This window comes from Dendrobium catenatum, unplaced genomic scaffold, assembly GCF_001605985.2.
Source record: "Dendrobium catenatum unplaced genomic scaffold, ASM160598v2 fragScaff_scaffold_665, whole genome shotgun sequence".
Lineage (NCBI taxonomy): Eukaryota > Viridiplantae > Streptophyta > Magnoliopsida > Asparagales > Orchidaceae > Dendrobium > Dendrobium catenatum.
Window position 1 is genome coordinate 3,984,525 of NW_021319127.1, and position 14,337 is coordinate 3,998,861.

At 34.4% G+C, this 14,337-nt stretch overlaps 1 protein-coding gene across 7 annotated transcripts; it reads left to right on the top strand.

Moving 5' to 3' along the window:
- The first annotated feature begins 332 nt into the window (after positions 1–332).
- LOC110092827 (centrosomal protein of 128 kDa-like) lies at positions 333–14,337 on the top strand. Of its 7 annotated transcripts, none has more exons than XR_003701066.1 (8): positions 333–586; positions 2,465–2,566; positions 2,766–3,390; positions 11,603–11,738; positions 11,815–11,982; positions 12,188–12,328; positions 12,611–12,794; positions 13,902–14,037. XR_003701066.1 is itself a non-coding variant. In XM_028695680.1 (8 exons), the coding sequence occupies exons 2-8, from the start codon at positions 2,467–2,469 to the stop codon at positions 14,216–14,218; spliced, it is 1,395 nt and encodes a 464-aa protein (XP_028551513.1). In that variant the 5' UTR covers positions 333–586; positions 2,465–2,466; the 3' UTR covers positions 14,219–14,337. The 7 variants fall into 7 exon arrangements, 6 of the variants coding, with proteins under 6 accessions (XP_028551513.1, XP_020673167.1, XP_028551514.1 ...); XM_028695680.1 differs by lacking the exon at positions 12,611–12,794 and adding an exon at positions 14,199–14,337 and having other exon boundaries at positions 13,902–14,106; XM_020817508.2 differs by lacking the exon at positions 12,611–12,794 and having other exon boundaries at positions 13,902–14,188.

A 14,337-nucleotide genomic window follows, 5' to 3' on the forward strand; every position in this document is an offset into this window, starting at 1 on the left:
CATAGGCAGTCTAGCAGGTGAGATGTCCTTAGCATATTTATATTTCTATGAAGTGTCTTCTTCAGTTTGTTTAGATACCTACGTAGTATCCAGATTTTTTTGTTGTGAAATAACATTAGAAATTGTAAACGGACATGATTAGACGACGATTGTGAAACCCTTCTCCAACCAATGCCACCTTCGACAACATTCCTTCCTGTGGGGTCGGCAGCTTGCCATTTTTTGTTAGATTGGAAGTAAAGATGACAACGGATTGGTGTGTCATATCGATCCGGATCTAAAATGGGTCTGGTTAGGATCCGAAACAAGTGACCCGTTTTAAAAAAAAATGGTTAGGTTCGGATCGGGTCAAAGGGTGAGTTCCGGGTTGGCTCCCGCAGCGTCTTCCTTCCCCTCGCGAAGCCATCTCCTCGCCCTTCCGCGAAATCGAGCGCCTTGACTATCTTCGCAGCCCGTATCGAGCAACTGTTGACGATCTTCACACCCGTAAGTGTCTCACCCGCGACACTTCTTCTTCCTTCCACTGCAGGTCACGATCTAAGTATTTCGCAAGTCTCGGCTGCGACACATATAGCGGCCTTTCCAGGTTTCTTATTTGACGACAACTGCCTTCCAAATATTTTAATAAATCTTTCTGAACTTTCCATTTTCCGATTTGTTTGTTATTTTACCACATTCAGCCATGGCGATGAATATAAAGAGTGATCTGGATGATTATCTTCCTTTATTTGGCATTGTTTTGAGCATTCTAGCCTTCCAAGGAGCGAGAGAATCATGGATAGGGTTACTGAAATAGCATCGATTGAGCAAGATGATTAATTGAGCCTTTTCGATTTTTGAATTCCATGGCGATGGACCTATTCGATTTTTGAATTCCATGGCGATATTATCTATTGTTCTTTGCGGCGTGGGTCAGTTTGGCTTCCCAGAGGTCGACTTTTAAAACTGGGCTAGAGAAACCATTTCTGGGACGGAGAATTCTATATACACTGTTTGTTTTGAAGATATTGTTAGAATGTGAATGAAAGGAAAACGGTAATGGAAGTAGTAAAAGAATATAATTGATAGTTGTTTAACCTCACTCGTTTGATTTATTGGAAGTTTTGTCACAATATAAATTTTGATTGATTTCTCACTCCAACAATGATACAATCATTCCTCTCAAAACCTATGAAATCGAAGGCCAGATGGATGTGTAAAGAGCTAGGAAAATGACTTATGTTGTGGAAAATGCTAGAACTTTGAGTTGTAATGGCTAGATATTTTTGTAGTTGTTTTGTATTACATATATAAACATTTTTAGTTGTGGTGTCTTCAAATGTAATTTTGATTTATGAAACATTAATGGTAATACTGAGTATGTTTGTAGCAATATTAAATTTACTCTAGGTATAATTGCTCATTTTCAAGTGCTTGATTTCCATTTTGAAGTGCTCTAATATATGAAATTTTCATATTGTTCAAATAATAAATATCTTATGTTAAAACATTGAATAGTTGTCATTCCATTTCAATAGTATAGTGCATTTGATACTACTGCATATCATACCAAACAAAACAAAATAATTAAAAATACTCTGCTTTTACTTTACACTGCATATACCTCATCAAACAAGAAAAACATTTCCCATGCATTTACTTTACAGACAACCAAATAGTTCTAAAGTATTCTAAATACATTGTATTTACTTTATATTGCATTCTTTTTTTAGCCAACCAAACAACCTCTTAGAGTATTTTAGGTCGTGTTTGGATGTGGGGGATTTAAGTGAAAGTAAGTGAAAAAGTGGTTGAAAAGTTCAAATTAGGCTTCGTTTGGGACAGCTTTTTTATTGCTTTTTAAAACAGCTTCCTAGTACAAAAAATTTAATTTTTGTTATAAAAAACTGCTTTAAGAAGCAATAATAAAGCTGTCCGAAACGAAGCCTTAGTCAATATAGATTCATAATCAACCAACAAACTGCTAGGATTTCATTTAAATATCTTCATTCCTTCAATCCAAACAAAGCAATAGAGTCATAGACTTAATGGCTATTTGATTAGTTCATTGATGACTTGCCTCAGAAATTTAGAACTATTGTAGTTGGTTGGTGTTCGTTGTGCCTTAAGTTTGGGTTTATGTAATATATTACTATCCCAGTGGTTAGATTTTAGTGCTTGTCCTAGAAGCTAAGACCTCTGCTGATTTTGACGAGTAACTCAGAACTCAAGGCATGTCTTAGCTATAGCTGTTCATGAGATCAATTGGTTGTAGAAAAAGAATGTGTTGCATAAATTTCTGTATTTGTTTGAAATTTACCTTTCTCTTATTCCCTTACCAATGCAAATAATAGATGCTAAAAATTGTCATTCTTTTAAAGGAAAAAGGCACTGTATGCTATGTAGTGACTGCAGATAGCGTTTAAGGTCATGAAAGCCTATTATTAAAATCCATATTGATTTTATTTATATTTTGCTAATATAGAAATGGAGTCAGATTGGTCAACCTCATCAGAATCTCGTCTGAATGACAAGAAATATATTAAGGAACTAGAAAAGGAGCTAAAGAACTGCTCTCTTGAAATAGGTAAAAGTCATGTTTGCTTGTCTTCCATCTGGCACAATGGCATTTTCATCTTTATTACATTTGCTCCGTCCAAGCAATAATCTTATATCTCAACTTTTTGTTATGAAATATTTTCAAATAAATTTTTTTTGCTGCACTATCCTTTTAATACTTCTATACTTTATTCATGTCTTAGAACTGCTTATATCTTCCATTGCAGGATACCTTCAGGATCAGTTAGGATTGCGTAGCATTGAGGCAAATTGTATGGGTGAGAATGTTCACAGCTTAGAACTGAAGCTTGCAGGGGTGGGAATGTTGAAGGATAAACTAAGGCTATTGACTGAGGAACTTGTGCAGTCTGATGAAAAATGCCTTCAATTGACACAGGAAATAAAAAGCAAAGACGATGATTTCAAAAATTATGCAATGCAGATGGAGGAGCTTGAAGCCGCCATATCATCTGCTGCTTTGGAATCTCAATGTGAGATAGAGAGTCTGCGACTTGATATGATAGATTTGGAGGAGAGATGCTTTCAAGCTGAAAGTTTGAACCAGCAGATGGTTCAAGACAAAGCTAAGATGTATGAACTCTTGAAGGAATATGAAATTCAGCTACATGAATCACAGGATACCATTAGCTTTCTTGAGATGGAAAATAATCGGTTAAAAATAAAATTAGAGGTATCTGAGAGAAAATTTAAAGGATTGCATTGTAAAGTTGAAGCGCACCTATATAACTGCTTCAAGGAAATTAGCAGGACAAGTTCTAGCATTCATGGAGAGTCTCATGATAACTTATCTTCTGGACTAAAAGAGAAGCATTCTTCATTAAGTAGAATTTGGTAAGTTAACCGTTCTTCAAAATTTTCTTGTGCTGAATCATGTCAGCTTCTCTTTCATTTGTTTACAACATGGTTTACTTGTAGTCTACTAATGATAACCATAAGTACTTATCTTTTGGATTCTACTAAGATTTCAGTTGACTGGAATGCTTGCATGTGGCCATTGATCTCGTCAAATAGTCCATAAACAAATTGGCGACATGTATGGCAGGGAGAATTTATGGATTAATGAGAAATTGCTTTGACAAACTGTTGATATAGAAACATACTCTTGACTGGGTCTTATTTAAACGATTTAAAAAGCAGCGCAGGTTGAATCCTTTCTAAATTTGACTGGGTTGGCACTAATGTTCTTATGAATTAGACCAGAGACCACATTGTTCTTAAGAGACTTATAGGCCACTGTCCAACCCGGCAAGTCATGAGTAGTCTTCTAAAGATAATTTCCTTAAAATCTAATGAAATTTAAAGTTGTCAAAAAAGCCTTTCTGCCTTTTGCATTAAATATTCAAGTTAAATGTGGACCAACTAGAATACTTCTATGTCCAAAAATTCCCATGTATTACCTCATTATTAATGACCTGCTAGCTTCAATTTGTAAATAGTACGTTATATTCATTTGCTTAAGTGATGCATTATCTGAGAATAGTGAAATCACCCTACTACATGCAAAGTGAGTTGTCACGTGGTTTTATTGCTTTGAAGTGCAATCTAAACTGTTGTGATGCCTGATTCTGCCTCCTGAAAAATGAAAAGTGTTTTAGACTAACCAATAAGCAATGGCTGCAGTACATTTTTTACGATTTCCAAGAAAGTAAAAAACTTGGGACTTGTTGGGCATCACTTTTTTTTAAAAAAAAACTTATTTGTTAGTGTTTTTGAAGCTCTTTTTGTTTTAGAAAAAAAAAATATTTTTTGTTTAAAAAAATTAAATTATTCTTAAAACCTTTCAAAACAACTTTTAGTATTTTTGTTATTTTCAAAACATGAAGTCTCAACCATCCTGCGTTGCGCACCACCGTCACCTTGTTGCGTCCACCACCGTTGGCCTCTGTTGCTACCAACATTATCTGCATCCATCTTATCAATTGACCTGTCATGGCCTTGTTGGCCATTTTGTTGCCATCATCACTATCGGCCATCACGATTGTCGGCTGTTGACGCTTAGGTGGCTGTTACAATCGTTGGCTACCATCACTGCTGATCAGTGCCAACTATTGCTATCAGTCACCACTACAACCATACATCACTTACACTTGAGAAGATGGTAGTTGGATAATATGTGTGGACAATATAACAATTAATAAGATTTTTTTATTAAATATTGATTTTCTATACCTAGATTGCACGACATGTCATATATGATGAATGGAACTACTAAATTTTTTAAAATTGATCTAAGAAGGGAGTATCATCAATTAAAAATACTATAGGGAGGTGATGTAAAGTTATATTCAAGACTAAATATGGATTATATGAATCTTTGGTGATGTTTTTTAGATTGACTAACATATATAGAGTTTTTATTAGACTTATAAATCATATTCTTCGATTTTCTTTGGAAAGTTTTTGGTTGTGTACTTTGATTGTATTTTGATTAATAGTAAGTCTTTGATGCATATTAAGACAATCTTTAAGTTATTGTAAATTGAAAAATTATATGAATTTAAAAAGCTATTGTTTTGTTACACCATCGATGGTATTTTGGGTTTTGTCTAAGTAATGTAATACTTATTAATTTTGATAAAGATAAAACAATTAATATTACCAATGCTTATCAATATTCATGAGATTCAAAGTTTTCATGCTATTTTTATATTTTATAGTTGATTCATTGAGTGATTTTGTACTATAATGAAAACCAATTATCAGCTGTCTTAAAAAGGGAGAATTTAATTGGATAAAATTTATTGGCTATACTTTTTTTAACTAATTGCCTATCAATTAATATTCCATTTAATAACTATTGTTGTCCCCTATAGTTAAATTATATTTTCATGAAGTAATTAAATTATATAGCTTACTTAAAAATCTGGTGTGTTCTATAGGAGCTATTAAATTCATGGCTTATTTCATGACAATTCTTTGAAAAAGCTCATTGAAAAATTTAAATTATTCATCATCCACAAATTGATAGGCAAATTAAAACAATTTATAAGAGTTTGACTGATATTGGTTACGATGTTTGATTGTGAGTATGTGATGAGGACATCAGTAGAAGGTTCTATCACAGGAGACATCGCAGATCGACGACCACGATCAGGAGCATCTATTTATGAGTTATTTTATGTTATTGTATTAATATTATTTTCATTATTTGTGTTAGTTGACCTTTGTACTCCTATGAGGGAGTTTAATGAGTTATAGCCCGGAGGGTATATTTGTCTTTGAGTTTTCTTCGTTGTGGACGCCTATATATAGAGGCCCTAGGCTTTGTATTTTTTTTAATGATTGCTTAACAAAATTTTTGATTTTCTTCTCTTGAGCTTGTGAGTTCTTAAGTGGTGAAGTCCCAAGGTGTGGGCGAAGCAATACCCACCAGTCGCAGAGGTGCTCCGGGCTCGTGGTCCGATTCTCCCCTTGCCTCAAGCCACCGGCCATCCCCTCCCCTTTGTGCCAAGCCGCCGACTACCCCTTCCCCAAACACCCACCAGCCCTCCATTCTCCTCCTTAACCGACCCCCTCCACTCTAAATCGCCGGAAAACCCCACCGCACCAATCCAGCCACCGGCCTCCACCCTCCAACCGCCGGTTCCCCTCCCTAGATCTCCCTAGTCGCCGGCCTACCTTGTCCACAAAATTTGAATTCCAGATCGACGACATCGCAGATCGACGACTGATATTGGTTACGATGTTTGATTATGAGTATGTGATGAGGACATCAGTAGAAGGTTCTATCACAGGAGACATCGCAGATCGACGACCACGATCAGGAACATCTATTTATGAGTTATTTTATGTTATTGTATTAATATTATTTTCATTATTTGTGTTAGTTGACCTTTGTACTCCTATGAGGGAGTTTAATGAGTTATAGCCCGGAGGGTATATTTGTCTTTGAGTTTTCTTCATTGTGGACGCCTATATATAGAGGCCCTAGGCTTTGTATTTTTTTTAATGATTGCTTAACAAAAAAATTGATTTTCTTCTCTTGAGCTTGTGAGTTCTTGAGTGGTGAAGTCCCAAGGTGTGGGTGAAGCAATACCCACCAGTCGCAGAGGTGCTCCGGGCTCGTGGTCCGATTCTCCCCTTGCCTCAAGCCACCGGCCATCCCCTCCCCTTTGTGCCAAGCCGCCGACTACCCCTTCCCCAAACACCCACCAGCCCTCCATTCTCCTCCTTAACCGACCCCCTCCACTCCAAATCGCCGGAAAACCCCACCGCACCAATCCAGCCACCGGCCTCCACCCTCCAACCGCCGGTTCCCCTCCCTAGATCTCCCTAGTCGCCAGCCTACCTTGTCCACAAAATTTGAATTCCAAATTCAAATTGCTTTAATTACCTTCCTAAAATAACCCCTTGTTATTTAGGAAAGTATCCTTATTTGAATTCAATTACATATTAGAATTTCAAATACTTTCCTATTGTTAAAACTCAATTAGGAAGCATCCCTATGTAAATCAAATCTGAAATTAAAATTCAGATTTGATTCCAATCAATAATTAATTCCTTTGGGCCCACATACATTGAACCTATACATCTATTTCCCCTCCCCATATGGCCGGCCCCTTGCCTTTCCTTTTCCCTCCCCAATCAATTCCCTAATTCAAATTAAATGCTCCCTAAACCCCTCCTAAACCGCCGGCTCCCCCTTGAACTATTTTGGGAATAGTTTGGAGTATAAATTACTCCCTTTCCTCCCTTAGAAAAATTCTGAAGTAAATTTCAGATTTTCTAAAACTTCTTCCCCACCTCCTTAGCCCTAAACCCTAACCGCCCCTTCCCGTTTCCCCTCTACCCGAGAATCCCCACCGCCGGCTCCTCCCTTCCCTTCTCCCTTTACTAACCGCCGGCTCCTCCAAGGGTCACAACAAAAAAGACTCCCATGATCGTGATGGCCGATCCTGAAGTCGATCATAGATTTACGTATGATTCTCAAGGCCAAATTGATATCCTTCAGTCGCATTTCTTTGATCCCGACTGGGAGTTTGAAGATTCCGTTGAAGACTACTTAGATCGCATACTATTTCATCTCGACGATACGATCGATGAACAAAGACCATCCGTAAGCTTTTGATTAGGATGTAATATTGCCTATGACCGAGTTTATATATATAATTCATTTGCTAGTATGTTTACAAGCATAATTCCATTTAAAATACTTATAAAGTTTCAACCTAGTAAATATATAGGTATGGTTAAGTTTCTTGTTGATTCTAGGCCTAGTGAATTTGCTTGATCATTTGCACTACATGTGTTTGGCTTACATGAAGATATTTTCAAAAAATTGATTGTTAATTATGTTAATTATGAGTCTATTGTTGATGAGAACAAATTATATGTGGAATTTTAAGCAGGTGATAAGATAATGGTCTATCAATATCTTGACGAGTTTAATGAAGGAGCCAAAGTTGGTTTGAATGAAAAGGCTAGGCATTATATAATGCATTGGGGTGAATGCTTACAAATTGAATATTCTTATAAGTTTTGGTATTACTTTTAGTTTTCAATATATTTAATAAAACTTTATATTATATCATGGACTAACCACTAATGCTATAAATTCTTCTATTTCCATCTCCCAAGGAATACCCATAAAGCATTTTGTTAAACAATTTTACACGTCTTATTTCAGAAGCAATATTAGGTGATGAGATTGCTTTCACTTCTGATGGTGGATGATAAAAGCATTTTGAGTATCATATGCTCGGGTGTTAGTAATTTCTCGCTCACAAGATTCTTTTTGAGACTGCTTCTCAATGAAACTCTCGCTTCTCCCTTTGTTTCTCGGCCTCTAGTTGGTCACTTAATCTCATCAGTATTTTTTATTTTTAAGTATACTTTATCACTTTATTATTCATTTCTTTGATTTTTTATGCTTTCGGATGGCTAAATGTATCATATATTGAAAATCATTATCTAATTGGTCACTAATTAAATGACTATTGTATGCATATATGATATGCAAATTATAAATGCTTTAGTTTATAAAGCGTCCTTTCATTTTGCCTATTTAGGCTATATATATGCATTACATTGTATTTAGCTTTGAAAACACTAATTAAGGGTAAGGTTTTGAAAATTTGGAGCGTATATGTTTAACTGTAAGAAGAAAAGCTTCAATTGGAATTTAACAGGAGGTTGAACTTTGATAAATATTAAATTTGTTTAGTTATTATTAAAATATGATAATAATAATGCAAATATTTGATAAAAAACAAAAAAAATTACATTATGAAATGTTGGACATATGCATAAAATATCTTCTATAATTTTAAATTTAAACATCTTATATATTTAAATGACTAATTGACTGATATCTTCTTTTGTATAACATAATCCATTGAAACATCAGAAAATTTATGCTTTAAAAATAAATGTAAAAATAGGTAAAGTTAGTATCAAAATAGTGCTTGATGCTGAATTGCTTAAATATTTTGTAGTTGTTTTAGATATTATCACAATTTAACAAATTTAGGTTTTATGTTATTTACACTATGATTAATTTTGAGCTGTTTGATAAAAATAAATGTTGATATTGAATAGAAAATTTGATAATAAAATAAATCAGACTATTTAACCGCCAAGAATGGTTCACCAGTTCAATGGTTCACCTGTTCACTGATTCAGTCTCAAGTTCATCATGTGTTTTCTTGGTTCTGCATAAAACAATTTGGTATTGGATCGAATTGGTTAGAGAATTAGTTCATGGTTGGGTCTGTTAGACTAATTGATTTGGTTTGGTTTTTAAACACTTGATCGAGGCAACTTAACCGCTAGTTTGCACTTGCCCTCTTGTTAAGTGAAATAACTATTTCTTTTTAATGTATGAATGTCTATCTATTTGAGTGAGGCAAGTTGATGCTATAGTTCCTTGCACATCTTCCAAACGGGGGCCTTTACCTTATGTTTTGCTTAGACAAGCAACAATAAAGCATGTCTTTCCTTAATTGGTGAGATAGGGCGCCAATAGTTCAATTTTTGTAGAATAATTATTTTTATGGCACTGATAAGTTGAAATTTGTAAAGAGCATATTAAGAGCTGGAGAAATTAGAATGCACTTTATTAAACAAGTTAGATTAAATGTAGGTATATGAGCTTCAAATTTTAGGAGTTTGTCCAAGGAAACAAAAGGTGAAGGGCTAGACATACGCTAATGGATGACAAAGCATAGATGTTTATGAAGATGGAATAGATAGCAATAAATATTAGATTATTCCTTGGCTTTACATTGTAAAAATCTAATTAATTTTGTTGTTTAAGCTATTTAAACATTTCTTTTGGCTGCTCATTTAAGATAATTTATTTGGTAAAATGTAACTGCTGCAGGCTGGACCGGCCTGCCCAGCTGGCAGTGGAGGGAGCGGAACCTGGAACCAGGAACCAAATCCAGGGAGATTATGGTCCCCTTGTGGGACCCAACAAAGAAATAATTCATTATGTTAGGAGGGGAATTAATTAGGGAAAGATCTCCTATTTGAATTTAAATAGGAGAGACAAATTTATAAGGAAAGAGGGCTAATTTGGAGGGGATTAATTAAGAGATATTTCCTAATTAAAGAGGTCAGATTTGGGGGCTAATTTGGAGGAGATTTATAGATGTTTTCTAATTGAAGAGGGTAGATTTGGGGGCTGATATGGAGAAGATTAATTAGGAGATATTTCCTAATTGAAGAAGTAGATTTGGGAGGGAATTAGGGGAGTGTTGTTTTGTTATTTGTTGTTTATTATTTGCTATAAGTAGTAGGGTTTATGTTATGTTTTGTATAGAGAATTTTATTTGAAAGTTGTTGTAGTTTTTTTTTTGTGAGGGCTTCCTAGCGATGTCTAGGTTGTTTGGGAGAGTCGATCTATCTCTCGAATTATAGATCACATGTATCTTGTTTTTTATATTGAAGTTATAATCCAAAATCAGCCATTGATATTAGTATTTATGTAGTTTTCCATTGTTTGTTTGCTATTTTTATCTCCAAGGCGTATCACAATATTTCAAAATTAGAGTGCAATGGTAGTTGAAAATTCATTATCTTGCCAATAATAGCTTAATAAGATCGTTATTATTTTATACTATTCAAATATATTTCTCACGAATGGAGTAAGCTTATTAATGATGCAACTATATATTTTAACCCTTATTTCAGTTAGTTAAGCATCTGGGAGTGGTTGCTTAGTACTTTAAATATTAGGCCGTCATTAATTCCTTGAGGGAACCTAGTGCTTTTGATAACAGTACATAGGGCTTTGGGCGTTTGGCAGTTATATTGCTTTTGAGTACACTGAGTGTTTGACAACAAACACATCAATTTAAGGTGTGATGAAAATAAGGTAGTATCAAATGTGTGATAAAACTAGAAATGGTGCTCTACGAAATGGGTGCATTGCGGGACTATAAAAGTAGAACCTTTTATAGAAAATATTTTTGGATATAGACTTTGATGGATTAGATACATACAATGGGGAGCAGATGATGCACGAATAAAGTGTGGGCATTATAAAAAGCATGGGAAGAAAAAAAAGGTAGAGATAACTTTTCAGGAAGTTATGAAAATGGATGTGTAAAGTCATAAGGCCTGTGACCAAATAGTTGGAAATAGGTTTATGATGGTTTATGATGATGGCGATGATGAGAGTTTTTTGACATGGGCACTAAAATGATTATGCCATCACCTTGAATCATGATAATTTAGACATAATTTAAGTGCATTCACTAGTTATCATTCTAAAGCATATTCTAGCTCCAGCAATGATTTTGGGAGTTCCATGCAAAAGATTGTTTGTACCGCAAAGCTAAATTCCACTCATAGGAATGCTTGAACAAGAAGAATGGTGTGCTTTCATATACGAAAAACAGGGCCACTTTTAGGATAATAAACATGTTTAAATGTAACTTCAGCGTGTAAATATTGAACACCTATTGTTGTTTTGATGCTTGTGCTTCATTGCTTTTAAGCCATATGCATACCCGTTCCTTTCTTTTTCATGTATGTTATGCTACGATGCCTTTAGTTGTGCGCCATTTAATCATAGTAATTATTATTTCCATTTCTGAAGCCCTTGTGAGGAGGTTTTGTGCCCGTTGGTTTCAAAACTTTCTCTCATAACAGCCTGGGACGAGAATGTGAAGGATGAGATGCGGAAGATGGCAAATGAAATACAAGAATCTGAGATTCTTGTTGAGAAGCTCAAGGTTTGATTCCAACAGTACTTGTTCAAGAATTTGTGCGCTGCTCTTATTGGTTAGAGGTTGTTATTTGCTGTATTAGGAAGAACTGAAGGAAGAAAAATTGAAGGCAAAGGAAGAAGCAGAAGATCTTATTCAAGCGATGGCTGAATTGAGGTATGAAATCACAGGCATGCTTGAGGATGAGTGTAAACGCCGGGCATCTATTGAACAAGCCTCTCTTAGACGAATCCAAGATTTAGAGGAGCAGGTCTATATTTTTTAAAAATTTGAATTATCTTGTTTTATTATTTTGTTATAAATTTGGTTTATCATACAGATGACTGCATTGTGAACTTAATCATCAATTGTATAATGGTGTTTTTTATAATTGGTTCATATCATATTGGCAACTTGGCACCCTTACAACTAATTTCATTCTTCTTTCTGTTAATGCATTTGTACTTGGGCAAAAGGTACGGAAGGAGCGAAAAAAATCCCTTTCAGTTATAAGTTTGGTACGAGAAGTGCATAAATTATCTGAGACGCAATGCAATGAAGTTCAAGTATCTGAGACACAACAACATGAAGCTCATCGCTTAAGAAGGTTACTAGAGGTACGGTTCTTCTTTATCTTCTATTGTTATGTTTATACATATTATGAGTTTATGAAATCTAATAAAAGAAAATGAGTTTTCTTTTCCTGCTGCCCTTACATTTAACTCACCAGTTATAGTCATCATTTATATGTTTAACAATTTCTTCAACAGCATAAATTTTGCTACTTTTGAAAAACGATTCGATTATAATGGTATTTCTCAGTTAGATGATTGAATATTTTTTGCTGTTACCTTGAACACGTTCTATATACATGTCAAAAGCAGTTTTTCAATGCACAGATATGTTTTACTTAGAGCAAGTTGTATGATAATTTTAAAGACATCTTTGGAACCAAAAGCAACCAAAGTTATGCTAGGATCAGGGAGATGAATTAAGGAACACGGGCAGTAAAATTTTATGGCCGGCGAGCTGTTGTGGCCAATGCCGGCGGTCGGCAGCTGGCGGGAGTCGACAATGGCGTTGGTTTGCTCCTGTTATCTTTCATTTGCTCCTCTTTCTTCCTAATCTTCAATGATAATTTCATTTACCCTTATGAATGCATTTTCTATCATTTGTTTCATATGTTTAAATCGCATGAGTCTATTTATATAATATCGTCTTATTTTTACAAATATTTGGTCCGAAATCCTAATTTTAGGTGAAGTTAGCAATCTCGACCATTCAATTCACAATGTATGGTTGAGATTAATTTTATTTTTTCCAAACTCAATTATAATTTTGAAAGAAAATAATGCATGCCATACAAAGTGAATAGGATGAATGTGATTTGTTACTTTTCTCTCGGATTATCATAGTAATTAATAATTGAACAAATAACTTTTAATATAATCATTTCTCATCTATTTTTTTTTTTAATTTTGTCATGTATTTATCTTAATATTTTTCTTACTGTCACGATCACTTGGCTATTAATAATTTCTAACAACTCTGTACTTAGATACAGCATATTATTGGTTTAAGTATAATTTCCCAATGTTGCCTTCTTAATCTCCATATTATTCTCTTACTATATAATACTCTTTGAAATAATTCCGTATTTTAAATATCTAATATTAACTCAAAAAAAAATTAAAGGCTTTGATAAAAATTAAATGCAAAGAACATAAAAAGCTCAAATTGTAGTCAATATGAGTCAAACTAAAACCCTTTACGTGACATGTGCGTCCTCAAAATTTTACAATTCACTTAACCCTCGAGAAGTTTTTGTGTTGCATTACAAAATAAGCTTACTGATAACACAAAAACATCCTATTAAGCTCTTGCTAATGTTTACACTTTAAGGCTTCATTTTGTTTGAGACGGTTTTTTTTTTCTGTTTTTTAAAATAGATTTTTAGTAAGTAAATTTTCTAAACCTAAAATATTTTTATACTAAAAAATTGCTTTATAAACAAAAAGGAAGTTATTCCAAATGAAATATAAGATGGCTTAATTAATCATGGTTGCAATTTTTAAGGCTTTGATTTGCTTAACATGCATATCCATATTTTGAAAATCCTTGGTTGTTTCTCCTGCAGTAATATTTGCTCTATTCCTCCTTGTTGTCCGTAACTGTTGAATTTGGTTTCAGGATTATCATCAGATAACAGACCTAGAAACTGCTCAGAAAATAGAATCACTTGGTTGCAGTGGCTCTGGCACTGCAGACAACGCTTTGGATTATTCAACCAAATCAAGAACGGATCATTCTGATAACACAAATAAAGGGCTTCCCTATTCAGCTTTGTTACAGTGGATTCCTGATTCAAGTTTACTGATTGATGAACAATGCAATGGTAAAAAAAATGAAATAGGAACATTTAATTATACACAAAATTAGAATTAGTTAATGGGCTGTGACAGACTGCTGATGCAGCTTCTGCTATAGGTCATTTGCATAATCCTTAAATAATTTGGCAGCATATCAAGTCATGGATAACACATCAGAGATTTTTATGTGGGATTGCATTACAGTTTGCTTGCAGAAGGAACATATTTAACTAACTATTGAATAAAGAGAGCTCGAT

Coding starts and splice junctions, on each gene's coding strand:
- LOC110092827 (XM_020817508.2), top strand. CDS start 2,467: ATGGAGTCAGATTGGTCAACCTCATCAGAATCTCGTCTGAATGACAAG. Junction 2,567..2,765: donor GAACTGCTCTCTTGAAATAG/GTAAAAGTCATG, acceptor CTTCCATTGCAG/GATACCTTCAGGATCAGTTA. Junction 3,391..11,602: donor TCTTCATTAAGTAGAATTTG/GTAAGTTAACCG, acceptor CCATTTCTGAAG/CCCTTGTGAGGAGGTTTTGT.